Source organism: Haematobia irritans, chromosome 3 (genome assembly GCF_050003625.1).
Source record: "Haematobia irritans isolate KBUSLIRL chromosome 3, ASM5000362v1, whole genome shotgun sequence".
Lineage (NCBI taxonomy): Eukaryota > Metazoa > Arthropoda > Insecta > Diptera > Muscidae > Haematobia > Haematobia irritans.
The window spans coordinates 183012838-183039739 of record NC_134399.1 but is presented as its reverse complement, the minus strand read 5'-3'; the positions used below and the strand labels follow the sequence as shown (position 1 = coordinate 183039739).

Sequence of the window (26902 nt, the reverse complement as noted above, 5' to 3'; positions counted from 1 at the left end):
CAGCGTACAAACCACACCAAACAGTGCATTTTTCGGGATGCATGGGCAGTTCTTGAACGGCTTCTGGTTGCTCTTCACTCCAAATGCGGCAATTTTGCTTATTTACGTAGCCATTCAACCAGAAATGAGCCTCATCGCTGAACAAAATTTGTCGATAAAAAAGCGGATTTTCTGCCAACTTTTCTAGGGCCCATTCACTGAAAATTCGACGTTGTGGCAGATCGTTCGGCTATTCATGATGAAATGTCAAAGCATACTGAGCATCTTTCTCTTTGACACCATGTCTGAAATCCCACGTGATCTGTCAAATACTAATGCATGAAAATCCTAACCTCAAAAGAATCACCCTTTATTTATAGGGGGGAGATATTTCACCCCCCCCTAGCATCAATGATGGGGAAAAGTTAGAGAAAATTCATTTTGCCCTGACATGTGATCAGCAATGGAAAAAGATGCAGTGGCCGAAAGTGAATGGGATTTGTGGTACTTACCTTTTAATTAAAGCTTTGGTATACCATATGGATGGATAAGTTTCACGTATTACGGTACGGTATTGACGATTCAAGTCCTTGCCCGTAAGTGAGTTGCGTGAATTGCCAACTATAACACCGTCTGGATTGAGCATCGGTATCAGTTTGAAGATGAATTTGTGACGCAAACGTTTTGCCACGGACGAATCGCCCGTTATGAAATCCATCAAACCCTTCATCATCCATGAGGATGGTGTCTCACTTGGATGTACACGTGCCGAAATTACGATGGATTTTTTACGCTGCAATGGCAAAAAAAAAAACAGATGTAGTCATATAAGGATAAGACAGGTAGCTCTGTGTGGCAATTCAAGAAAATTGTAAGGATTGCAAAAATCCACTAGGATTTGTTGTCATTCAGTTTTCCATTTGTATGGATTTTTGTGATATTTGAGTTACGGATTTGTACGATGTTCTTGGATTTTGGCATTCAACATTGACTGTCATAGAGTTTTTCTTTCGGTCTATAGTTAGACGGGAGAATGGCATACCAGGGAAAATTCTGAGGTTTATTATGCGAATCAATGTTAGCCAAGTTTTATGTTTTTTGCAACACTTTACCTCTATTTAGGCCATTGAGATTTGCATTTTTGGACTCAATATTCTTACAAGTGGAATGTTGAAAAAAAAGAGAAACACTTGACATTTTTTCCAAAGCCAAAGAGTAAAATTTGAAATTTTGATTGTCCATGAGCGTCAGTGATGAAAAAAAAACTACGTATGAGAAAAATTATTTTGGAAATCTTACCCACCAAAACTTATTCTCACGAAACTGCACTGAAAAAGAAATTGACCTAATACAAAAGATCATGCAACCTAAATTTTAGGACATCGAATAAACACAGTGAATTTTTTAAGATGAAACAATTTTAATTTAAAACAAGTAAGTAAAGTCTAAAGTGGCAGGACTGACTATATTATACCCTTCACCATTATGTAGACCAAAATTTGTGTTACCATCTCAACTCCTTCAAATTTGTTGGGAGTTATTATCAAGGTTTATATTCCCATATACAAATATTTATATATGAAACGATTTAGAGAAAATTTTTTTTGTACTTCTACAAAATCGCTAGAATTAAAAATTAAATGGGCTAACACCCTGGGATGAAACCTAATGTTAGTAAAAAACAAGTAAGGAAAGTCTAAAGTCGGGCGGGGCCGACTATATTATACCCTGCACCACTTTATAGATCTAAATTTTCGATACCATATCACATCCGTCAAATGTGTTGGGGGCTATATATAAAGGTTTGTCCCAAATACATACATTTAAATATCACTCGATTTGGACAGAATTTGATAGACTTTTACAAAATCTATAGACTAAAAATTTAAGTTGGCTAATGCAATAGGGTGGAACACAATTTTAGTAAAAAAATATGGGAAACATTTAAATCTGAAGCAATTTTAAGGAAACTTCGCAAAAGTTTATTTATGATTTATCGCTCGATATATATGTATTAGAAGTTTAGGAAAATTAGAGTCATTTTTACAACTTTTCGACTAAGCAGTGGCGATTTAATAAGGAAAATGTTGGTATTTTGACCATTTTTGTCGAAATCATAAAAACATATATATGGGAGCTATATCTAAATCTGAACCGATTTCAATTAAATTTGGCACACATGACTATATTACTAATTGTACTCCTAGTGCAAAATTTCAACCAAATTGGGCCAAAACTCAGGCTTCTGGGGACATATAAGTCCATATCGGGCGAAAAATATATATGGAAGCTATAACTAAATCTGAACCGATTTCAATCAAATTTAACACACGGACTATACTACCAATTGTACTCCTTGTGCAAAATTTCAAGCTAATCGGGATAAAACTCTGGCTCCTGGGTCCATAAAGCGAAAGATATATATGTGAGCTATATCTAAATCTGAATCGATTTCAACCAAATTTGGCACGCATAGCTACAATGCTAAATCTACTCCCTGTGCAAAATGACAACCAAATTGGGCCAAAACTCTGGCTTTTAGGACCATAGTAGTCCATATCGGCCGAAAGATATATATGGGAGCTATATCTAAATCTGAACCGATTTCAATCAAATTTGGCACACTTGACTATACTACTAATTGCACTTCTAGTGCAAAATTTCAACCAAATTCGGCCAAAAATCTGGCTTCTGGGGCCATATAAGTCCATATAGAGCGAAAGATATATATGGGAGCTATATCTAAATCTGAACCGATTTGGCTGATATTTTGCATATCTTACGAAAGCCCCAAAATATTTGGCTGCCCCGAAAATACGTTGATAAATGCGTCAATTATGACCAGATCGGTGATAAATAAATATGGCAACTATATCTAAATCTGAACCGATTTTGACAATAATTGATTGGTATGCAAAATTCAAGCGTGGTGAAATGAGCACGGAGGACGGTGAACGCAGTCGACGCCCGAAAGAGGTGGTTACCGACGAAAACATGAAAAAATCCACAAAATGATTTTGAATGACGGTAAATTGAAGTTGATCGAGATAGCAGAGGCCTTAAAGATATCAAAGGAACGTGTTGGTCATATCATTCATCAATATTTGGATATGCGGAAGCTCTGTGCAAAATGGGTGCCGCGCGAGCTCACATTTGACCAAAAACATGATTCTGAGCGGTGTTTGCAGCAGTTAACTCGTAATACACCCGAGTTTTTCCGTCCATATGTGACAATGGATGAAACATGGCTCAATCACTACACTCCTAGGTCCAATCGACAGCCGGCTGAGTGGACAGCGACCGGTGAACCGTCTCCGAAGCGTGGAAAGACTCAACACCCATAGAAAAAATCATGAACGGCGTGGTCATTTTGAAACCATCCGTTCATGAAAGTGTCAAACTGAGAACAGATGGGGACAATCTGACAACGTAAAAATGACACCATATGTTTTCAAAACAACAACCAGCGTTCATGATCTGAAAACGTAATGGTTACGAATTTATAAACAAAATTAAAAAAAGATTTCCCCTACCGTGACTCGAACCTGTGTTGCCTGCACGATACACGTTAACAGTCGCCTTAGCACATTGCACCAACGGCGGAGTTGACATAACAACGTCTAACGATTATTTTAAGACATTTCATGACCAAAGAAAAACGAATGCCGTTTATGAAATCGTGAACGCCCGTGGACGAAATCGTGAACATTCCGTTTTAATTTTTTGTGAACGTTTCCGTTTCATTTTGACAACGTCCGTTCACGATTGTGAAACGCAATTTTTTCTATTAGTGAAAAGTCCGCTGGCAAAGTAATGGCCTCTGTTTTTTTGGGATGTGCATGGAATAATTTTTATCGATTATATTGAGAAGGGAATCACCATCAACAGTGACTATTATATGGCGTTATTGGAGCGTTTGAAGGTCGAAATCGCGGCAAAACGGTCCCATATGAAGAAGAAAAAAGTGTTGTTCCACCAATACAACGCCACAAGTCATTGAGAACGATGGGAAAAATTCATAAATTGGGCTTCGAATTGCTTCCCCACCCACCGTATTCTCCAGATCTGGTCCCCAGCGACTTTTTTGTTCTCAGACCTCAAAAGGATGCTCGCAGGAAAAAAATTTGGCTTCAATGAAGAGGTGATCGCCGAAACTGAGACCTATTTTGAGGCAAAATCGAAGGAGTACTACCAAAATGGTATCAAAAAATTGGAAGCTCGTTATAATCATTGTATCGCTTTTGAAGGGGGGAACTATGTTGAATAATAAAAACGAATTTTGACAAAAAAAATGTGTTTTTCTTTGTTAGACCGGGGACTTATCAGCCAACTTTAAAAAGTCGGACAAAGGAAGGCCTCCCCCTCCTCGACTAAACATCCAAAATAAAATAGTTGTTCTTTTCCTAGACGCCTCATACAACCTTCCCTGAAAATTTCAAGCAAATCGGGTCACAGGTCCCCTTTCAGGGGGTACCCCATAATAAATTCATGACCTCACGGCGTGTTCTCTGTAAATCTCAAATAAATCAGAGAATTTTTGTTTTTTTACTGTACTTTAAACAAAAATCGTATAAAGGGGTGGTCCACCTCCGCGACCAAATATCGAAAAATAAAGTAGCGGGTTTTTGTCTAGATATCACCCCTAACCTTCCTTGGAAATTTCACCCAAATCGGAGAACATTGGCCCAATTTTGAATGTGGGCAACGGAGATGTCACCCTCTCCGAACATTTTTCATGTGAAAAAATAAAATTATAAAAATTATTATAAATAAAATTACAATAATTATTATAAATAAAATTATAATAATTATTATAATTATAAGTCTCTTTGCTATAAACCTCACAGAGACCAATACCTTTCCAACGAATGCAGTCGCATCAGAGATGGTGCTGTATATAAGAAATGATTTTCCAGCTTTTTCGTTGAAATTTTTCTTAAATTTTCTCTGCTATAAACCACAAGGAGCTCGAGACCTTTGCAACGAATGCAAAACCGTGGATCGGTTCATGCGTTCTGGAGTTATTGCGTCAGGAAGGAAAATCCGACTTATATATATATATAGTAGACTAGTTTGCTTTGTATTCCTTTCTCATATTCTCAATTAGTCAGTTGTGATGATCCGTTATTTTACGTTGGTATATTTTATAATGCTCTAAATGATTAGCTTCTTTACTTTGAATTTTTGGAGATTATATCATTCCTAAACTTGCCCTCAGGCAACAAAGTTGATAATCGGAAACCGTCTGTCTCGACACCACTTTCAATTGAAGGCAAGAAACATAACTGTACCATAACTCTTGGACGTTGACCGTCTGGAGCATTTGGGTCTGTGGAGCTGTTCAACTTCAATTCTCTGATACTTTTCAGACATATTAACTAGCAAACAGTGGTTTCTGGAAAAGTTTGTCTTTACTTACATGTGGGAAATTTAATTGCTTACAATGCAATTTTATTTCTGCTTTGTAAATTAACTTCCTCTAAGTTATTTTTTTTGTTAGCCTTTACCCTCCATTTTTTGTAACCCAATATTTGCAAATACTCCAAAGGATATTCTTTACCATCAAAAGAACATATATCCGTTTCCGCCCTTGGAACATCGCTTTCATCATGATACACTTCATTTGATTTCATTTTTCAAATTGAATTCGTACAACTAACCAATGTTCAACACTTCATTGGATTTAATTAAAAGCCTGACAGGCAACGCCCAGACTCCTTTGCTACAATCTTTTCCAGGATAATTTTCTACTGCAGCCATAGCATGTTCCCGGATGGATCATGTTATCATCCACTAATTAAACCATACATTTAAATGAGTAAAGCAACAAAAAAAGAACAACAAAAATTGGAATTGGAGTTACCATAAACTATGGGACAATAATGAAAGAGCAACATTTTCACCATGGTTAACAAAGCGTCGTTATCATCGTCCACAATGGGGAAAACGACGGCGACAATATTCTAATGAGTATCCACAAATTATGCTACAATTTACCCACGAGAGAACAAAATACCATAGCGATGCCTATAATGAATGACTTGTGTATTTTGCCTGGACGGAGGGGGGAGATTTCAGGGTTTTGCTCTTTTTTCTTCCGTGGTATATCACCCAGGCATAATAGAACAAAGTGTTCAATATTTTTTGTTCTCTCATTCCCTTGTCACCAGGGATCGCATCTCTTTGCACAAGGAGAAAAAAAAAACTTTTCAGCTACAAAGGATAATGTTCGTTTTTTTGTTCTTGGGGGAGGAAAACATGGAAATGTTGAACGCTTTTTCCCTCTCACCATTTCATTTACATATTGTGGGATATTGCAAAAACCAATGATATGGAAATGGCTCGTGCTTTGGAACAAAAAAAAAATGGTATCTGTTGAAGGTCTTTGTGGGAATAGTAGAAAACTTCCAGCTATGAATAGTAGCAAAGAAGTCCCTTAGAGGAAAATGTATGAACAAGAAATAGTGGGTATCTAGCTAGGAGCAGAAAATTTATGGGAGTCCTGATGTTTGTATAAATGTTTTAGGTCAATTAAGTAAAAAGTCCCTACAGATTTCTGTAGGATATGTAAAAGGTATCCGTTGTAAAGCATGGAAGCGATACATTCTGGTTTTTGCCACTAACTTGTGACATTGTCTCTATTTCTAAGTTGAAAAGGCTGAAACATTGTTTTAGGTGGAAAAATAGATTATGCGATTTTTTAAAGGAGTTAAATTTAGTTAAAGCAAAATCTTGATGAGGAGATTTCGAACATTGCCACAGGAAGATCTACCATAAAGAATTGCTATGTCAAATTTAGAGTTGACTACGGTAAGAGTTGACTACAGTGCTCAGACAACAGCGACTACTACCTTGCGTTATTAAACTTTTGAAGAATGAAATCGCCATTTGAAGATATAAATAGTTATACTTCACCCAGCAATTGGACCGTGTCACCAGTCAGTGAACAATCCCACGGCAGCGGCTATGTCCTAATAGGTCCGACTCATTGGCCAGCGGATACCATATTCGGGTACGTGTTGTTTCACCCGTCTTCTTGTTTTGCTTCTGGTCGAAGACGCGATAAAGGGTGATACGGTCAAAATTTGGTCAAGGGAAAACGCGTGTAAATCGGTGAAATCGTTTATTTAAAAATCAAATTAAATTTCTTTTTCAAGTTCAATTAGTATAAAATTCAGGAAAAATATTCAGTTAGGCTTTCGCTTTTCCAAATCCGAATTGCCGGGCCTCACGCTTGACATCTGCCATCAGATTTTGTACAGCCACCTTGTCCACCTTCTTCGCCGCAGAAAGCCAGTTTGCCTTGAACTGCTGCTCGTCCTTAGCAGTTTTTTTGGTCTTCTTTAGGTTCCTCTTGACAATAGCCCAGTATTTCTCAATTGGGCGGATCTCTGGCGTGTTGGGAGGGTTCTTGTCCTTGGGAACCACCTGCACGTAGTTGGCGGCGTACCGCTCCATGACCTTTTTACCGTAATGGCAAGATGCCAAATCCGACCAAAACATTACGGAACAACCGTGTTTCTTCAGGAAAGGCAGCAGACGTTTATTCAAACACTCTTTCACGTAAATTTCTTGGTTGACAGTCCCGGAAGCTATGAAAATGCTGCTTTTCAAGCCACAGGTACAGATGGCTTGCCAAACCAGATATTTCTTTGCGAGCTTTGACAGTTTTATGTGCTTGATTTTCCGGTTGTTTTCGTGGGATGCACTTCCGGAACTATTCCGGCTTGATATCCCAGAAGAAGTGTAGTCACACTGACTACGTGGCTAGATGCAACGACAGTAGCAGCGAGTCGTCAGATTACGTTACTCCACCAATATCTCCCACGCAACAGTATTCTACGCTGCAGCACTTGACACCGAATATACCACATCTGGAAGTGCATTATTTTTGCCAATTAATTGTTACGGGCTCCGAGGTAAGGTTAGTGAGATTGTAGATTTTAGGAATCGGAAGCGAATCTGGGTCACTGCAATCAAAGAGACGAAGTTAAATGGCAGCTGGATCTTGCGCCATTTTGATGGCTACAAAGTACTGCGTAAGGATCATATACCTATCGTATAACCTATTTGTGATGCGGAACTTCAATATCCACCATGAACTTGGGTATTCTCTCCTGAGTAATGACCAGAGAATCGCAGCTTTGACGGAGCAGATCGATAATTCCATATTTTGCAGCAGTTTGTCAGCGATATTATTAGCGTCGCTTGATCGTATAAGTGACGTATCCTGGCAACCCGTCATTTCACAGGTATCACAGCCCACATTCCCATAAGTTTCTTCTTTGAAAGACCCTTCTGTTGTATAATCTCTGAACGGCGGACGTTTATCAAACCAAAAGAAAACCAACTGATATGGCTACAGAACCTAAAACGATCGCCGCTTCAGCGAGCTCCCATCCCTCTCCCATGTTAATGTTACCCAGTGGGAGTTCCAAGACATAATTAACGCATACCCTCTGATCGAATTGTGCAGGTGAAGGCCAATTTCCCATCAGAAGCAGCGGGACTAGAAGAAGAGCGTGATATAGAGAAGGGAATCTAGATATTAGTTAGATTGTCGAGGAGCACGAGGAGCGGAAAACATGGTTAGAACAATTTAACTTAGGCACAGGTAAGTAGAGGCATGAGATTTGTCGAATCAAGCCGGTCAGTGTTAAACTACACCGGTTGCCGCCTAAGCGAGCTTCTGTCCCATCCCATATTTATGTTGCCCAGTGGGTTTTCCGGGACATCATCAACGTAGCAACCGCTCGCTTCATACCCTCTGTTAGGAGAGGGCCTACTTCCCAGCAGAAGCGGCTAAAAAACCTCTCAAACCCATCCGGTCAATCTGTAATAACATCGATCGCCACTTAAGCGTGCTCTCGTCTCTTTGCCATGTTCATTTCGCCCAGCTTTCCTGGACTTCCCAACAGAGGTATAATATAGAAATTATTGAGATTGTCGACGAGCGCAAGCTTGGCAGGCACAGGCACAAAACTGTGGTCTACAGTAAGAATCCTCTGGAATCCAGCCCGTCAACTGTAAACTATTAAGCGCATGATTTGACACCTCAGACAAGTGACGCGCGTTGAAATAACATACAGATCTATCAGATACTCCGCAGTACTCTTCCGGATCATGTTTATGTGGAGACCAAGACGCCCCCGTGCATAAATATAATTATATGCTGTCAAACAAGTACTAAACCTGTGGATAGACATCCACCATCTAGTAATGTAAGGTTTGGTCTTCATTTTCTAGAGCGCGAGTTCCAGCGTTAACAAATAGAGCCTCTAGATCAGGCATAGAGAAGTTCACCAATGAGGTATCACATTGGACTGAATAGTCTAAGAGAACCTGATAAATCGGGCTGCCACCTAACCTAACCTAGATCAGGCAGCATACCAGGCACGTCTGAACAGGATTTAAAGGCTACCGTAGTTGAAGCGGTGAGAAGCGACAAGGTTAATCCTGTTCGCGGAGTATGACCTTCCACGGCGGACCACAGGAGTAGCTTTGCCTATTTATCATTGATAGCGGCGTAGTTGACGTATGTCCCATCCGTAATCATGGCACGCATCACCTCACTTCGCTTGCCATACTAAATCTACCCGACTTACCGCTAGATCGCTCTGGACGGATCGCATCTTAGTAGCAGCGTTTCTCAATTTGGACTATTTAGGTACCAAGAGCGCAATATAAAGGAGTCACACTCATAGAAAAAAATCATGAACGACGTGCACGTTTCCAACGATCCGTACATGAACGCTAATCATTACTCATGTGGTGTCAAACGGGGAACAGGCGGTGTCAATCTGCGCCATCCGTTTTCAAAACAACATGAACAACACGAATTTATTAAAAAAAAAAAATAAAATCCACAACTGTGATCCGCAGCTTGATTGTCTGCTCCATATGAGTTAACAATCGCCTTAGAACATTACACCACCGACGGAGTTGCCATAAGAACGTCTAACGAATATTTTAAGACTTTTCATGGCCAAAGAGAAACGAAAGCCGTTCATAAAATCGTGGACGAAATGTTTTGATTTTTCGTCAACGTTTCGTTTCATTTTATTAGCATTCGTTCACGACACGAATTTGTAAAAAAAATCCGCAACTGTGACTCGAAGCTTGATTGTCTGCTCCATACGCGTTAACAACCGCCTTAGAACATTACACCACCGACGGAGTTGCCATAGAGAAACGAAATCCGTTCATAAAATCGTGGACGAAACGTTTTGATTTTTCGTGAACGTTTCCGTTTCATTTTATTACCATTCGTTCACAATACGAATTTGTAAAAAAATCCGCAACTGTGACTCGAAGCTTGATTGTCTGCTCCATACGCGTTAACAACCGCCTTAGAACATTACACCACCGACGGAGTTGCCATAAGAACGTCTAACGAATATTTTAAGACTTTTCATGGCCAAAGAGAAACGAAGCCGTTCATAAAATCGTGGACGAAACGTTTTGATCGTGAACATTTCCGTTTCATTTTATTACCATTCGTTCACAACACGAATTTATAAAAAAAACCGGCAACTGTAACTCGAAGCTTGATTGTCTGCTCCATACGCGTTAATAACCGCCTTAGAACATTACACCACCGACGGAGTTGCCATAAGAACGTCTAACGTATATTTTAAGATTTTTCATGGCCAAAGAGAAACGAAGACGTTCGTAAAATCGTGGACGAAACGTTTTGATTTTTCGTGAACGTTTCCGTTTCATTTTATAACCATCCGTTCACGATTTTGGAACGTAGTTTTTTCTATTAATGCAGTCAATTGCCTTCGCATCCAGAGTATTCTGAAAATCTGGCCCCCTGCAACAATTCACTTTTCTCAGATTTTCATGCGCTGTATGGAGAAATGTTCGTCAAATAAATAGTTGATCGTCGTTCGGTCTGGTCCTTTGTCCTTTCTCATTAAGCTAATCCTTGTATATCGGAGCATTCAGTAATAAGAGAGAAGATTACCACTGCGGTATCACAATGGATTGAACGATTTTATACGAATTAGGCATGCTGAAGACCCATATCATACCCATCACCTCTTTATGTCCCTCCATAAAGTTCGTTACCATTTTGATAAATTAATCCTTTGTGAAATATTCATTCGTCTGCATTTAAAAGTTATTTTAGGAAAGTAATTACCAATGAATTCCTTCATCATAGTCAAATTACCGCCAAATAAAATCAAAAAAGTTTTCATCTTCATCTCTAAGCTTTACAACATCTTTGCCCCCCCCCCCCACAAAAAAAGAGAAAACTATGAAGATACGTGTTATAAACTTTCTATTAGGTTGCCTTTTTGTGCCACCAAACTTTTCGTATTTTTTTTTCCTTCTTCAAAAGGCAAAAGTTTTGGTCGAAAACTTTTCTTTGGAATGTAAGAAAGTTTTGGAACTATAAATTTTCAGCATGGTTTTTGATCTGAAAGCATCATTTAGCATTTCAATATTTGCAGTAGAGGAAAATGAGAGACTATTAGGATACCATTGAAAACCACTAAAATTTGGCCACGAATAATTGACTTTTGTTCTTTGCCTTCAATGATTATTTATTCTTAGCATGTACGAAGCACAAAAGCTGGCTATCATTATTCACAACGATTATTGGTTTGTTAACATGACACTTTTAGCATTGGAAAATGTCTCTGGGATTTCGATAAAGGAGCACAGAAAAAGCAATAAACAAACTACGAGTGCTAAATACCCCAAATGGCTAATTAAGAAATAATTATCACTGTAAAATTGCTTTTCAAACATCAAGGGGGTGTCGGCTGAAAGTACTTTAAATAGTCGGCAAAAATCAAATGACCCTTTGGGGAATATTGTACGTGGATTATTTTGCAAAGTGGTTGAAGTGATGAACATGGAAAGAGACTGGAAAATGGGTGAAAATTTACTAATTGCCAAATAATATTTAAATTAAATTGGATTAAGTTTCAGGAAATTTTTAAAACTGAAGAAAGTGCTATTAATCTTAAAATTAATTATTATATGGGTTAGGTTAGGTGGCAGTCCGATGTATCAGGCTCACTTAGACTATTCAGTCCATTGAGATACCACATTGACGAACTTCTCTCTTATCACTGATTATATTATTATATGGAACCTACCCTCAAAAAAAAAAAAAAAAAAGTGGCGCCAAAGCCTTTGAAAATTTCTTGGACTTTGACAATTTTTGCATACTTTTATTAAATGAACTCAAATAGGGTAACAAAATATTCACAAACGAAGCATAAAGATTTACTAAATTCATATTAAGAATCTCTTAAAATTAGCAAATTTACCACAAATGCGCACATTGTGAACTTTGTATGGTACTAAAGACATTTTTGCAATTTTGAATTAAACTCCAAATTGTGTTTTTTTTTTTAATTAAAAGTTTCTTTAAAGAGTGAAAAAATTAAATACGTCTTATTTTTGTGATATCGGCGTTTGTTTTACAATTTAGTTAACATTTTCTAAAATTAACCTAAATTCTTTAAAATTAACCAAAATTTCCCTTCTTGGTGGGTTCACTGTTTTTTTTTGAGCAATGTGCACTAATTCAGGACATGACGTGCAAAAATGAACTAATTTTAACCAAATTTGAGACCGAAATGAAATAAAACAGCGGTATGAAAATAGTCCCCAGAAAAATAAAATCCCGGGGGCGACGCTTTATAATAAAAATGTGCCCCACTCAGAACCAAAACAAATAGAGTTTTATTTCACTCTTAATTTAAACTATTCTGAAATGAACCAATAACAAGTATATACGGACGTAAGTTCGGCCAGGCCGAATCCACCATGGACAATCGAATTAATTGGTTTGCGGTAACACTTGCTGATGGCAAGGTATCTTAAAACTTTTTAACACCGTCTTCTCAATTGTAAGTTAGTCCATACAGGGTATAACAGGTTGGCTGGTAAGTCCCCGGTCTGACACATAGATGGCGTCGCTAGTATTAAATACATATTATTTTTATATCGTACCAACCTTCAAATGATTCGTGTCAAAATTTGACGTCTGTAAGTCAATTAGTTTGGGAGATAAAGCGTCTTTTGTGAAGCGACTTTTGTTATTGTGAAAAAAATGGAAAAAAAGGAATTTCGTGTTTTGATAAAATACTGTTTTCTGAAGGGAAAAAATACGGTGGAAGCAAAAACTTGGCTTCATAATGACACAGCAAAAAAATTGGAAGTTCTTCCAAAGGCACAACTTTAAAAGCACTTCCAGAAGATGTACTCCCAATGATGTTCTTTATTTTAACTACCCAGGAAGTTCTTTTAATTCAATTTTTTATAACCTGGTTTTTTCATACTTTTGATGGGTAATTTTAACTTTTTTTGTTTCAAATAGGTTAAAGACAGAGTAAGAATTCATAAAATGGTACAAATCATTTAAATTTTGTCGAAAAAAATGCTAAATCCAGTCTGAAAAAATTGTGAATTTTTGAAAATATTTGAGGTCAAATGTTTCCGACAAGCGTTAGAATCCATTAAAAATAACAAAAAATTATAAAAATTATTTATTTGACAAAATATCACAGAATTTTTTAATTTATATCCAAAACATTGAATTCGGATCACACCTAAAGAAGTGATGCAAATTCAGTGCAACGGATCCAAAAAGAAAATTGTCATTACTTTTTTGGCGACACTTTTTTTGCTGGGGACTTTCCGGACTCTGCCCCAGGGAAATCAACAATAATTGATTGGTATGCAAAATTCAAGCGTGGTGAAATGAGCACGGAGGACGGTGAACGCAGTGGACGCCCGAAAGAGCGTCCACAAAATGATTTTAAATGACCGTAAAATGAAGTTGATCGAGATAGCAGAGGCCTTAAATATATCATAGGAACGTGTTGGTCATATCATTCATCAATATTTGGATATGCGGAAGCTCTGTGCAAACTGGGTGCCGCGCGAGCTCACATTTGACCAAAAACAACAACGTGTTCATGATTCTGAGCGGTGTTTGCAGCTGCTAACTCGTAATACACCCGAGTTTTTCCGTCGATATGTGACAATGGATGAAACATGGCCCCATCACTACACTCCTGAGTCCAATCGACAGTCGGCTGAGTGGACAGCGACCGGTGAACCGTCTCCGAAGCGTGGAAAGACTCAAAAGTCCGCTGGCAACGTAATGGCCTCTGTTTTTTGGTATGCGTATGGAATAATTTTTATCGATTATCTTGAGAAGGGAAAAACCATCAACAGTGACTATTATATGGCGTTATTGGAGCGTTTGAAGTTCGAAATCGCGGCAAAACGGCCCCATATGAAGAAGAAAAAAGTGTTGTTCCACCAAGACAACGCACCGTGCCACAAGTCATTGAGAACGATGGCAAAAATTCATGAATTGGGCTTCGAATTGCTTCCCCACCCACCGTATTCTCCAGATCTGGCCCCCAGCGACTTTTTCTTGTTCTCAGACCTCAAAAGGATGCTCGCAGGAAAAAAAAATTTGGCTGCAATGAAGATGTGATTGCCGAAACTGAGACCTATTTTGAGGCAAAATCGAAGGAGTACTACCAAAATGGTATCAAAAAATTAGAAGGTCGTTAGAATCGTTGTATCGCTCTTGAAGGAAACTATGTTGAATAATAAAAACGAATTTTGACAAAAAAAATGTGTTTTTCTTTGTTAGACCGGGGACTTATCAGCCAACCTGTTATACTAACACCACGTACCAAATTTCAAGCGAATCGGATGAATTTTGCTCATCCATGAGGCTCCGGTGGTCAAATCTGGGGATCGGTTTATATGGGGGCTATATATAATTATGGACCGATGTGGATCAATTTTGGCAGGGTTGTTACAGACCGTATACTAACACCATGTACTAAATTTCAGCCGAATCGGATGAAATTTGCTTCTCTTTGACGCTCCTCAAGCCAAATCTGGGGATCGATTTATATGGGGGCTATATATAATTATGGACCGATTTGGACCAATTTTTGCGTAGTTGTTAGAGACCGTATACTAACACCATGTACCAAATTTCAGCCGGATCGGATGAAATTTGCTTCTCTTTGCCGCTCCGCAAGCCAAATCTGGGGATCGATTTATATGGGGGCTATATATAATTATGGACCGATTTGGACCAATTTTTGTGTAGTTGTTAGATACCATATACTAACACCATGTAGTAAATTTCAGCCGGATCGGGTGAAATTTGCTTCTCCAAGAGGCTCTGCAAGCCAAATCTGAGCGTCGGTTTATATGGGGGCTATACGTAAAAGAGGTCCGATATGGCCCATTTGCAATACGACCTACATCAATAACAACTACTTGTGCCAAGTTTCAAAACGATAGCTTGTTTCGTTCGGAAGTTAGCGTGATTTCAACAGACGGACGGATGGACGGACGGACATGCTCAGATCGACTCAGGATTTCACCACGACCCAGAATATACTTTATGGGGTCTTAGAGCAATATTTCGATGTGTTACAAACGGAATGACAAAGTTAATATACCCCCCACCTATGGTGGAGGGTATACAAATAAATGGCGAATATTATCGCGGAAAATGTCCAAAACACAGACAGTCCCTAGGCAGACAAGCACTTCGGCCGCAGACCATGGCCTATACTTCAGGTGCTATGAAAATGGGCTCCAGAAAAATGAGCCCCAAGACCCCAATGAAAGAGAACCGCAAATTTGGAGCGACACTTCATAATCAATATGAGCTCCATGAAAATGAGCCCCAACAAAATATAATTCAAGCATGAAAATCGACACCAACATAAAATTAGGGCTCATTTTCTCTTATGATTTAAAGGGTTGTGCGTAAAATGAACTCCAAATGGTGGAAAAATAAAACAAAATAAAATAAAGGCTCATTTTCTCTTTTGATTTAAAGGGTCGTGTGAAAATTAACCCTAATTGATAGAAAAATATTAAGTTTTAAGAAAAAAATTGTGCGTATCTCTTTGGAATGGCGTTAGCCAACTTTATACTCTGTCCATATTTAGGAGAAAGTCTTAAACCGCGCCGTGCAAAAACAAAATCTGGTGAGATTCCATGCTATTCAAACCAACAAACCCTAGATTCCCAAACGCAAACGAATCACAATCCCAAAAAGGAAATTGGGAGTTTCTTCTTTTCATTTGAAATATTGGGGTTTATTTTCATTATAAAAACGGGTCCCAGCAATAACATTAAATTTCTCCCAAAATAACATACAAACAAAAAATGGTGTAATTGTTTTTCGTATAATTTTTGGGGTCCAATTTCATTTAGTTTTTGGGGCTAATTTTCAGGGGTTTCAAATGTTTCATTCATAGCGCCCTTCCCCAAACTACGGACCCTATTGCGTTGGAATCTTTTTCCTGGGGAACATTTTTACACCGCCAGATTTCTGGGAATTTGTCATCCAAACAAATGGGGGGACTTGGTCTGCATCATCACTCGCTAATAAACAAAAGAATGATGTGAGTTGGAATTTTTGAATTTCTTTTATGAAAATCGCTGTAAAAATTTTTTTAAGTTCTTCTAAAGTCACAACTTTAAAATCACTTCCAAAAATGTCCTCCGAAATATGTTCTTTATTTTAAGTACACAGGAATTTATTTTAATTCAATTTTTTATAACTAGCTTTTTTTCATATTTTTAATGGGTAATTTTAACTTTAAATTTTGCAAACTATTTAAATTTTGTCGATAAAAATGCTAAGTCCATTCCAGAAAAATTGCGAATTTTCGAAAATATTTGAGGTCAAATGTTTCAGACAAGCGTTAGAATGCACTAAAAATCATAAAAAATTATGAAAATTGTTTATTTGGCAAAATATTACAAAGTTTTTCATTTCACATTCAAAACACTGAATTCAGATCAAACCCTAAATAGTGATTCAAATTCAGTACATCGGCTGTTGAAATAGTGGACATCCGTCCTATGGCAAGCCCATGTTAAATTCATCGCTTCGGCGCCAATTTTGCACCACTTCCGGATCCAAAAAGAACATTTTCACTACTTTTTTGACTACGCTTTTTTTGCTGGGATGCTTTATTCCACAGTAAAATATTCAGCAATGTTAAATAAACCACAAAATCAGGAAATAACACACCAATAAATATTTTTGTCCTTACTTCATTGTTGCGCTATTTTTTCATATTCACTTTAGGGTTTTATTTCATTGGGATTTTATATAGGTGAGTCGAGAAGTTTCAGAATTCGCAACATAAACTAGAAAATCGGGGTATGTTGGGTTTCTGGCTGTACCTGTTTGTTCAAAACAAATATGCTTTGAATATGGAATATCACAGTCGTTGATATTCCTGATAATAAATTATGTCCCTAAAACGATTATAAAGGGCTCTTTAGCCATTATCCACTGGAGATAACGTATCCCAGCAAAAAAAATTGGAAGTTCTTCGAAAGGCACAATTTTAAAGGCACTTCCAGAAGATGCACTCCCAATGATGTTCTTTATTTTACCTACCCAGGAAGTTCTTTTAATTCAATTTTTTATAACTTGGTTTTTTCATACTTTTAATGGGTAATTTTAACTTTTTTTCTTTCAAATACGTTTCCGACAAGCGTTAGAATCCAGTGAAAATTATAAAAAATAATAAAAATTATGTATTCGTTTTGTTTTGTTATTGTTGGTTTTGTTCTTTAATCATTGTTGATGTTTTTGGATTTCAGCTTAACACCAAGCATTGAGTAAACTACAAGTGTAGCTTAACCAACAGAGGAAAAGAATGTTTGTCAAATTTATACGGGCAAAGGAAGCACGCTCAAAATAAACCCAGCCAACTGCACTCAAATCGATAATTTAACGGTGGCATAAGCCGGCTATCATGTAAAACCTTTTTTCGGAAGGTTCAAGTTTTTAATAAATAAAGAAATTAGTATTCATTTGGAATCCAAGCAGAAAAGTACGTTTTTTGATTTGAGATTTCAAATGGAGCTCACTGCAATTGCTGTCACTGACAATTAATTGTACATGGTCCTTCAAACCGGATCTGGAGGTCCTTTAAAGGAATTTAGCATAACGCTACTTATAATGTGAGATATAATTTTTCAAACCGAAAAACCCACATAAACTGGAGACGACTTGAAATATTGATTATTTGATTATTTGCGTTCCTTCTTTTTCAGAAAATGCAAAATTTTTTTCCGTAATTATCAAGAAATTTCTTTTGGTTAACTTCGTATGCCTGCTGAAAACAAAAGCAGTCAAACAAATCAATTCAATTTTACCTTCATTACTTCTTCCGATGCTGCTGGTGTTGTTACGGTCAAATAGTAGACATTGTTGCCAGCCAATGTTCGACATAGCAGCCGTAATTTGCAAAATTTCGATTTGACCGGATTCTTTTGTATATCCATTAAATAATCCTGAAATAAATGAAAACAAAAAATTGCAAAAAAGAACAAATTTAATTATCAACGGCATCATATGCCCAATGCAGTTTTATATCGAACAATGTATGATGCCATATACAAATTGCAAAGATTATTTGTATTCAATATCCATTGATATATTGAATTTTATAACGAATCAAGCAAAACGAAAAATTAATTAACATCATCTATGGTAATATGACTTGCTCTTTAATACATGTTTCCCGGATAGTTGTGGGAAAAATTTATTTGCTCGTACATGAATTCAGCAAAATGAGAACAATATGTTTGAACTTATTGTGTTATTGAAATAGTTTTAATCTGAAATAATTACTTTGTAAAATGTTTCCCAATAAAAGATTTTAAATTAAAAATAAAGGTTTACTACAATTTTTTTGATATTGCTGAATATGAACAATATTCATACGTAACTACGGCCAGGCCGAATCTTATGTACCCTCCACCATGAATTGCGTAGAAACTTCTACGAAAGACTGCCATCCACGATGGTAAGGTATCTTAAATCTTCTATTATATATATTAGACCAAAAAGGTATGTATAGGTAAGTCTACAAATAATTACGAATCGATATGGACTTTTGCACGGTACTTAGAGAACCAGAATTGAAATATGGGGGTCGCTTATATGGGGGCTTTATTCAATTATGTACTTGATATGGACCAATTTTTGTGTGATTGAGGATAGATCAGCCGGATCAGATGAAATTTGCTTCTCTTAGAGGCTCCGCAAGCCAAATTTGGGGATCGGTTTATAAGGGGGCTATATATAATTATGGACCGATGTGGACCAATTTTTGCATTGTTGTTAGAGACCATATACTAACACTATGTACCAAATTTCAGCCGGATCGGATGAAATTTGCTTCTCTTAGAGGCTCCGCAAGCCAAATCTGAGGATCGGTTTATATGGGGGCTATATATAATTATGGATCCATGTGGATCAATTTTTGCATGGTTGTTATAGACCATATACTAACAACATGTACCAAATTTCAGCCGGATCTGATGAAATTTGCTTCTCTTAGAGGCTCCGCAAGCCAAATCTGGGAATCGGTTTATATGGGGGCTATATATAATTATGGACCGATGTGGACCAATTTTTGCATGGTTGCTAGAGACCATATACTAACACTATGTACCAAATTTCAGCCGGATCGGATGAAATTTGCTTCTCTTAGAGGCTCCGCAAGCCAAATCTGGTGATCGGTTTATATGAGGGCTATATATAATTATGGATCGATGTGGATCAAATTTTGCATGGTTGTTAGAGACCATATACTAACACCATGTACCAAATTTCAGCCGGATCGGATGAAATTTGCTTCTCTTAGAGGCTTTGCAAGCCAAATCGGGGGATCGGTTTATATGGGGGCTATATATAATTATGGACCGATGTGGATCAATTTTTGCATGGTTATTAGAGACCATATACTAACACCATGTACCAAATTTCAGCCGGATCGGATGAAATTTGGTTCTCTTAGAGGCTCCGCAAGTCAAATCAGGGGATCGGTTTATATGGGGGCTATGTATAATTATGAACCGATGTGGACCAATTTTTGCATAGTTGTTAGAGACCATATACTAACACCATGTAACAAATTTCAGCCGGATCGGATGAAATTTACTTCCCTTAGAGGCTCCGCAAGCCAAATCGGGGGATCGGTTTATATGGGGGCTATATATAATTATGGACCGATGTGGACCAATTTTTGCATTGTTGTTAGAGACCATTATTTACACCATGTACCCAATTTCAGCCGGATCGGATGAAATTTGCTTCTCTTAGAGGCTCCGCAAGCCAAATCGGGGGATCGGTTTATATGGGGGCTATATATAATTATGAACCGATGTGGACCAATTTTTGCATTGTTGTTAGAGACCATTACACCATGTACCAAATTTCAGCCGGATCGGATGAAATTTGCTTCTCTTAGAGGATCCGCAAGCCAAATCTGGGGGTTCATTTATATGGGGGCTATACGTAAAAGTAGACCGATATGGCCCATTTGCAATACCATCCGACCTACATCAATAATAACTACTTATGCCAAGTTTCAAGTCGATAGCTTTCGGAAGTTAATATGATTTCAACAGACGGACGGACGGACAGGCTTAGATCGACTCAGAATTTCAGAATATATATACTTTATCGAGTCTTAGAGCAATATTTCGATGTGTTACAAACGGAATGACAAAGTTAATATACCTCCATTCTATGGTGGATGGTATAAATAGGGTTATGAAACATATTCCACATCAACAGTTATAAAAGATAATGAATGAAAAAAAACCCTATGAATTTAACTGAATACATGTAATATGGCCTTATTTATTATTTTTGTGGAATGGAGAAATATTGTATTTAGAAATTGAATTAAGAGTTCATGGTAATTATCTGATGGCTGGGGATGGGGATAAAATGCAAGGAATGGCAAACTTTTATTTTATACTGAGGAACATGGGCTCATAATGTCATATTGCACCCAACAACTCCTCAATCCAATCAGACAAAATGAGCTATATCCTATTCTAAAGCTCCATCCTTGATTTGAATCGCTTATCTTCAGAAGTGATGAGAGGAAATCATGAATCTATGTCATCCATAAAATTGATTACAAAAATTTCTGCACTAATAATCTCTTCACTACACTCAAAATTAAACTTGGATCCAAAATTAAACTTGGATCCAAAGATGTTGACCTTCTCTTAAGGATGGTATTTGGTATTGATTTGGTATTGATTCCGAGCCAAAGATGCGGCTTCTTTAAAATAAAGACATTTTTTAGCAACCTATCTGGCCTTAAATCTAAGATCAATAAAATTAACATTAGGATTCAGATCTCATTTATCGAATTCTAATTTTCTTTTCACGGTATATTAATAAAGCTATTCACGTACAAACAAATACCAGTTTAAAAATCCAAATTAACAGGTTGGCTGACAAGTCCCCGGTCTAACAAAGAAAACACATTTTTTTGTCAAAATTCGTTTTTATTATTCAACATAGTTCCCTTCAAGAGCGATACAACGATTATAACGACCTTCCAATTTTTTGATACCATTTTGGTAGTAATCCTTCGGTTTTGCTTCAAAATAGGCCTCAGTTTCGGCGATCACCTCTTCATTGCAGCCACATTTTTTCCCTGCGATCATCCTTTTGAGGTCTGACAACAAGAAAAAGTCGCTGGGGGCCAGATATGGAGAATACGGTGGGTGGGGAAGCAATTCGAAACCCAATTCATGAATTTTTGCCAGCATTCTCAAAGACTTGTGGCACGGTGCGTTGTCTTGGTGGAACAACACTTTTTTCTTCTTCATATGGGGCCGTTTTGCCGCGATTTCGACCTTCAAACACTCCAAAAACGCCATATAATAGTCTTTGTTGATGGTTTTTCCCTTCTCAAGATAATCGATAAAAATTATTCCATGCGCATCCCAAAAAACAGAGGCCATTACTTTGCAAGCGGACTTTTGAGTCTTTCCACGGTTCGGAGACGGTTCACCGGTCGCTGTCCACTCAGCCGACTGTCGATTGGATTCAGGAGTGTAGTGATTGAGCCATGTTTCATCCATTGTCACATATATACAAAAAAACTCGGGTGTATTACGAGTTAACAGCTGCAAACACCGCTCAGAATCATCAACACCTTGTTGTTTTTGGTCAAATGTGAGCTCGCGCGGCACCCATTTTGCACGGAGCTTCCGCATATCCAAATATTGATGAATGATATGACCAACACGTTCCTTTGATATCTTTAAGGCCTCTGCTATCTCGATCAACTTCATTTTACGGTCATTCAAAATCATTTTGTGGATTTTTGATGTTTTCGTCGGTAACCACCTCTTTCGGGCTTCCACTCCGTGCTCATTTCACCACGCTTGAATTTTGCATACCAATCAATTATTGTTGATTTCCCTGGGGCAGAAGAGTCCGGAAACTCATTATCAAGCCAAATTTTTTCTTCCACCGTATTTTTTCCCTTCAGAAAACAGTATTTTATCAAAACACGAAATTCCTTTTTTTTCCATTTTTTTCACAATAACAAAAGTTGCTTCACAAAAGACGCTCTATCTCACAAACTAATTGACTTACAGACGTCAAATTTTGACACGAATCATTTGAAGGTTGGCACTATATAAAATAAAAATAATATGCGTTTAATACTAGCGACGCCATGTATGTGTCAGACCGGGGACTTATCAGCCAACCTGTTATAGCTGATACCTCAAATTAAAAATGTTTTCTTAATTCCAAAAAAAAAAACCTTTAAACCAAAGTTGCTAAATCCTCAAAATAAGTCTTAGCCTATATTTGAAGCTTTTTTTATCTTAAATCTAAAGATTCAATATTTCAGTTAATTTAAGGACGATTTCTTTAAATCAAAAATGTGTTTCTTTACTTTAAGGAAAAATTTCCTTAGTTCAAAAACATGCGACTTTAACGGAGGGACGCAAATTTACAAAATTTGTGTCCCAAATTTATTGAAAAAAATTTTTTAAGTAAAGATTATAAAATTTGTTTTAATTAAAATTTCATTATATTAAAGAAATTTGCCCTTAATATTTTGTAAATTGTGCACCCTAAAATTTAGGTTGCATAATCTTTAATATCACGTAAATATTTTTTTCAGTGTAGGAAAAGCAAATATATTTTCACTTTAATCCTAATAGCACTACCATACTAACCTTGAGAAGAAGGCATTTAATAAAAATTAATGGATATTAAATTCCCAACACGTACTAGCTTCATTTACCCAACACAACAGACTATTAAGTCTCATTGAGTTTTAATTAAAATTAATGAAATTTAATCTCTGCCTTATTTACTGTTGGGAGGCAATGGAGTTCGTATAAAATTCTCTTCGTTCCGATTGTGTGAATTGTTTTGATGGCTCACAATTGCTTGTGGGAGGAGGGAGATGTGGTGTGGTGGTTTATTTGTGTTGTGTAAATATTTAGTCATTAATTAAAAATGTTAATTCTTAATATTATTTATTTATAGCTGTTTCGTGTTTTGGTTGAAATTTAACCAAGTTAATAATTTTATTGTTTTTGGTTTCATTACAGATTCTTAAATTGAAAAACAATCAGGTAAGAAAAAGTGAAAATTTATCCAGATTATCCTATGTTGAGGTGAAGAAATTTAAGTGTCCCTGATTTTAAAATTCTTGTAGAGAGTAAGAACATAAAACAAGAAAATAAACTTATTGCTGTAAGAAATTTATTTATTGTTAAATAACCATCCTAGAGCGTGTTATATTGCTTCTGTCTCCAACCAGATACCACAAATCACGTATATTATGTGGTCTGGTAAGTACTCAGCCTCCGAAAGAGTTTAACGAGGCGATTTATTTTTCAAATTAGTCTCCTTTAAACTCGGAACACTTGACTATGTGGTGGTCCATAAAAAAATAGTTTTTATCGACGCCTACATAGAGAGAATATGGTGGTTGGAGCAGCAGTTTTAGCCAATTTTGACCATAGTTAAGGTTAAAGTGGCAGCCCGATTAAGTTTCAGGCTCACTTAGACTATTCAGTCCATTGTGACCATGGAGAGAAGGGAGTTCTTAGCCCATGGTGAAAGGGAACTTTTGTTCGCCGGTGTAAAAATGGGTCCCAGGAAATTGAGCCCCAAAACCCAAATGAAATAGGGCTCCAAAAGTGGGGCAATACTTCATAATGACTATGAGCCCCAAACAAAATTCGGCCTCATTTTCAATTTTTGGTTTAAACCACTATATGAACATGAATCCTAACTGATGGAAAATTAAATAAGTGTTGCTTAGTACGAAAAAATATTAATTTTGTTAAGGCAATGCAATGTGTGTTGTATGTTATATTCAATTTACTTTATTAAAATAAACCCTGCCGGTGAGTTATATAACTTTGGAACCGCGTTAGCCCACTTTAGACTGTTCATAGGAGAACGACTTATACCCAGGCTCTTGTATCACTTTGCAACCGCCCACTACTAAGGGCCGTTTTAAGTTCACACGTCGCCATCCACATCAAATCTGTTGCAATACAATGCTATTTGGAACATCAAAACGGTGTACAGTTGCCATCATTGTAAAACCCCCAGAAAGCGAGGAAGTTTCCCAAAAAGAAGTTGGCGTGGATTTTCATTTGAAATATTGGGGTTTATTTTCAAAATAAAGGGTGATTTGTTAAGAGCTTGATAACTTTTTAAAAAAAAAAAAAACGCATAAAATTTGCAAAATCTCATCGGTTCTTTATTTGAAACGTTAGATTGGTCCATGACATTTATTTTCTGGAGGTCCCTATTCATAGCGCTTATTTTCGCCAGGTGGATCTGTTCTAGACAGCGTCAACTTAACCCCAATAATTCGTCGTATTTACAGCTCTGAAAAAGTTGAACGCTGATACAGGGACGGAAATACCTTTTGGATTTCCAAACGAAGAAACTCTTGGTACACTGAAAAAAATATTTACATGATATTAAAAAAATGCAACCTAAATTTTAGGATGCGAAATTTACAAAATGTTAAGAACAAATTTTTTAAAAATAATGAAATTTTAATTAAAATAAAGTTTAAAATCTTTGCTTCAATAAGTTTTTTATACCCTGCGCCACACTGTGGAACAGGGTATTATAAGTTAGTGCATATGTTTGCAACACCCAGAAGGAGACGAGATAGACACATGGTGTCTTTGGCAATAATGCTCAGGGTGGGTCCCAGAGTCGATATAACCATGTCCGTCTGTCCGTCTGTCCGTCTGTCCGTCCGTCCGTCCGTCTGTCTGTCTGTCTTTGAACACATTTTTGTGATCAAAGTCTAGGTCGCAATTTAGTCCAATCGCCTTCAAATTTGGCACATGTTCCTAATTTGGGCCAGAATAGAACCCTATTGATTTTGGAAGAAATCGGTTCAGATTTAGATATAGCTCCCATATATATCTTTCGCCCGATATGGACTTATATGGCCCCAGAAGCCAGAGTTTTGGCCGAATTTGGTTGAAATCTTGCACTAGGAGTACAATTAGTAGTATAGTCAAGTGTGCAAAATTTGATTGAAATCGGTTCAGATTTAGATATAGCTCCCATATATATTTTTCGCCCGATATGGACTAATATGGTCCTAAAAGCCAGAGTTTTGGCCCAATTTGCTTGAAATTTTGCACAGGAAGTAGATTTAGCATTGTAGCTATGCGTGCCATCGATTCAGATTTAGATATAGCTCCCATATATATCTTTCGCCCGATATGCACTTATATGGACCCAGAAGCCAGAGTTTTATCCCGATTAGCTTGAAATTTTGCACAAGGAGTACAATTGGTAGTATAGTCATGTGTGCCAAATTTGATTGAAATCGGTTCAGATTTAGGTATAGCTTCCATATATATTTTTCGCCCGATATGGACTTATATGGCCCCAGAAGCCAGAGTTTTGGCCCACTTTGTTTGAAATTTTGCACTAGGAGTACAATTAGTAATATAGTCACGTGTGCCAAATTTGATTGAAATCGGTTAAGATTTAGATATAGCTCCCATATATGTTTTTCTGATTTCGACAAAAATGGTCAAAATACCAACATTTTCCTTGTTAAATCGCCACTGCTTAGTCGAAAAGTTGTAAAAATGACTCTAATTTTCCTAAGCTTCTAATACATATATATCGAGCGATAAATCATAAATAAACTTTTACGAAGTTTCCTTAAAATTGCTTCAGATTTAAATGTTTCCCATATTTTTTTTTACTAAAATTGTGTTCCACCCTAGTGCATTAGCCAACTTAAATTTTGAGTCTATAGATTTTGTAAAAGTCTGTCCAAATTCTGTCCAGATCGAGTGATATTTAAATGTATGTATTTGGGACAAACCTTTATATAGCCCCCAACACATTTAACGGATGTGATATGGTATCGAAAATTTAGATCTACAAAGTGGTGCAGGGTATAATATAGTCGGCCCCGCCCGACTTTAGACTTTCCTAACTTGTTTTTTATTAAATTTAGGACACAAATTTTGAAAATTTGGACGTAAGTTTTTCCTTAAAGCAAATAAATGTATTTTTGATTTAAAGAAATCGTTTTTAAATTAACTTAAATATTGAATATTTAGATTTAAGATAAAAATACTTCAAATATAGCTTAAAACTTATTTTGAGTATTTAAAATCTTTAGTGTAAAGTTTTTTTTTTTTTTTTTTTTTGAATTAAGAAAACATTTTTTACTTTGAAATATCCGTTATAATTTGGATTTCTAAACTAGTATTTGTTTGTATGTGAATAGCTTTATTGATATATCACAAAAATAGATTGAAAATACGTTAAATTCGATCTGTATCGTAGTTTTAATTTAATTAATCCCAGATTTAAAGCGACGTAAAAAGTATTTTTATTTTAAAGAAGCCACATCGTTGGCTCTGAATCAATACCGACATTTTAAGCGTAGGTCAAAATCTTTGGATCCAATTAAACTTTTTTGGAGTGTAACTGCGTATCCTCCATCATCATTTTATATAAATTCAAATTACAATGTTTCCTAACCTAAGGATACTGGATTTTGAAAAAAAAACGACTTTTTGTCGACTAATCGCG

At 36.8% G+C, this 26902-nt stretch overlaps 1 protein-coding gene and 1 long non-coding RNA gene across 8 annotated transcripts in view; one reads left to right on the top strand and one right to left on the bottom strand.

Moving 5' to 3' along the window:
• Positions 1 to 26902, top strand: part of LOC142229586 (uncharacterized) — a 436426-nt gene that overhangs the window by 78733 nt on the left and 330791 nt on the right. The window contains exon 3 of the long non-coding RNA XR_012720435.1: positions 23410 to 23433. This is a non-coding gene — a long non-coding RNA (uncharacterized LOC142229586). The remainder of the gene's footprint in view (positions 1 to 23409; positions 23434 to 26902) is intronic.
• Positions 1 to 26902, bottom strand: part of Nna1 (Nna1 carboxypeptidase) — a 403238-nt gene that overhangs the window by 72774 nt on the left and 303562 nt on the right. For all 7 annotated transcript variants that reach the window (XM_075300150.1, XM_075300154.1, XM_075300152.1 and 4 more), the window contains 2 exons: positions 18175 to 18312; positions 492 to 772 (listed from right to left, as the gene is read on the bottom strand). In XM_075300150.1, the coding sequence (XP_075156265.1) occupies positions 492 to 772; positions 18175 to 18312 (419 nt within the window). The remainder of the gene's footprint in view (positions 1 to 491; positions 773 to 18174; positions 18313 to 26902) is intronic.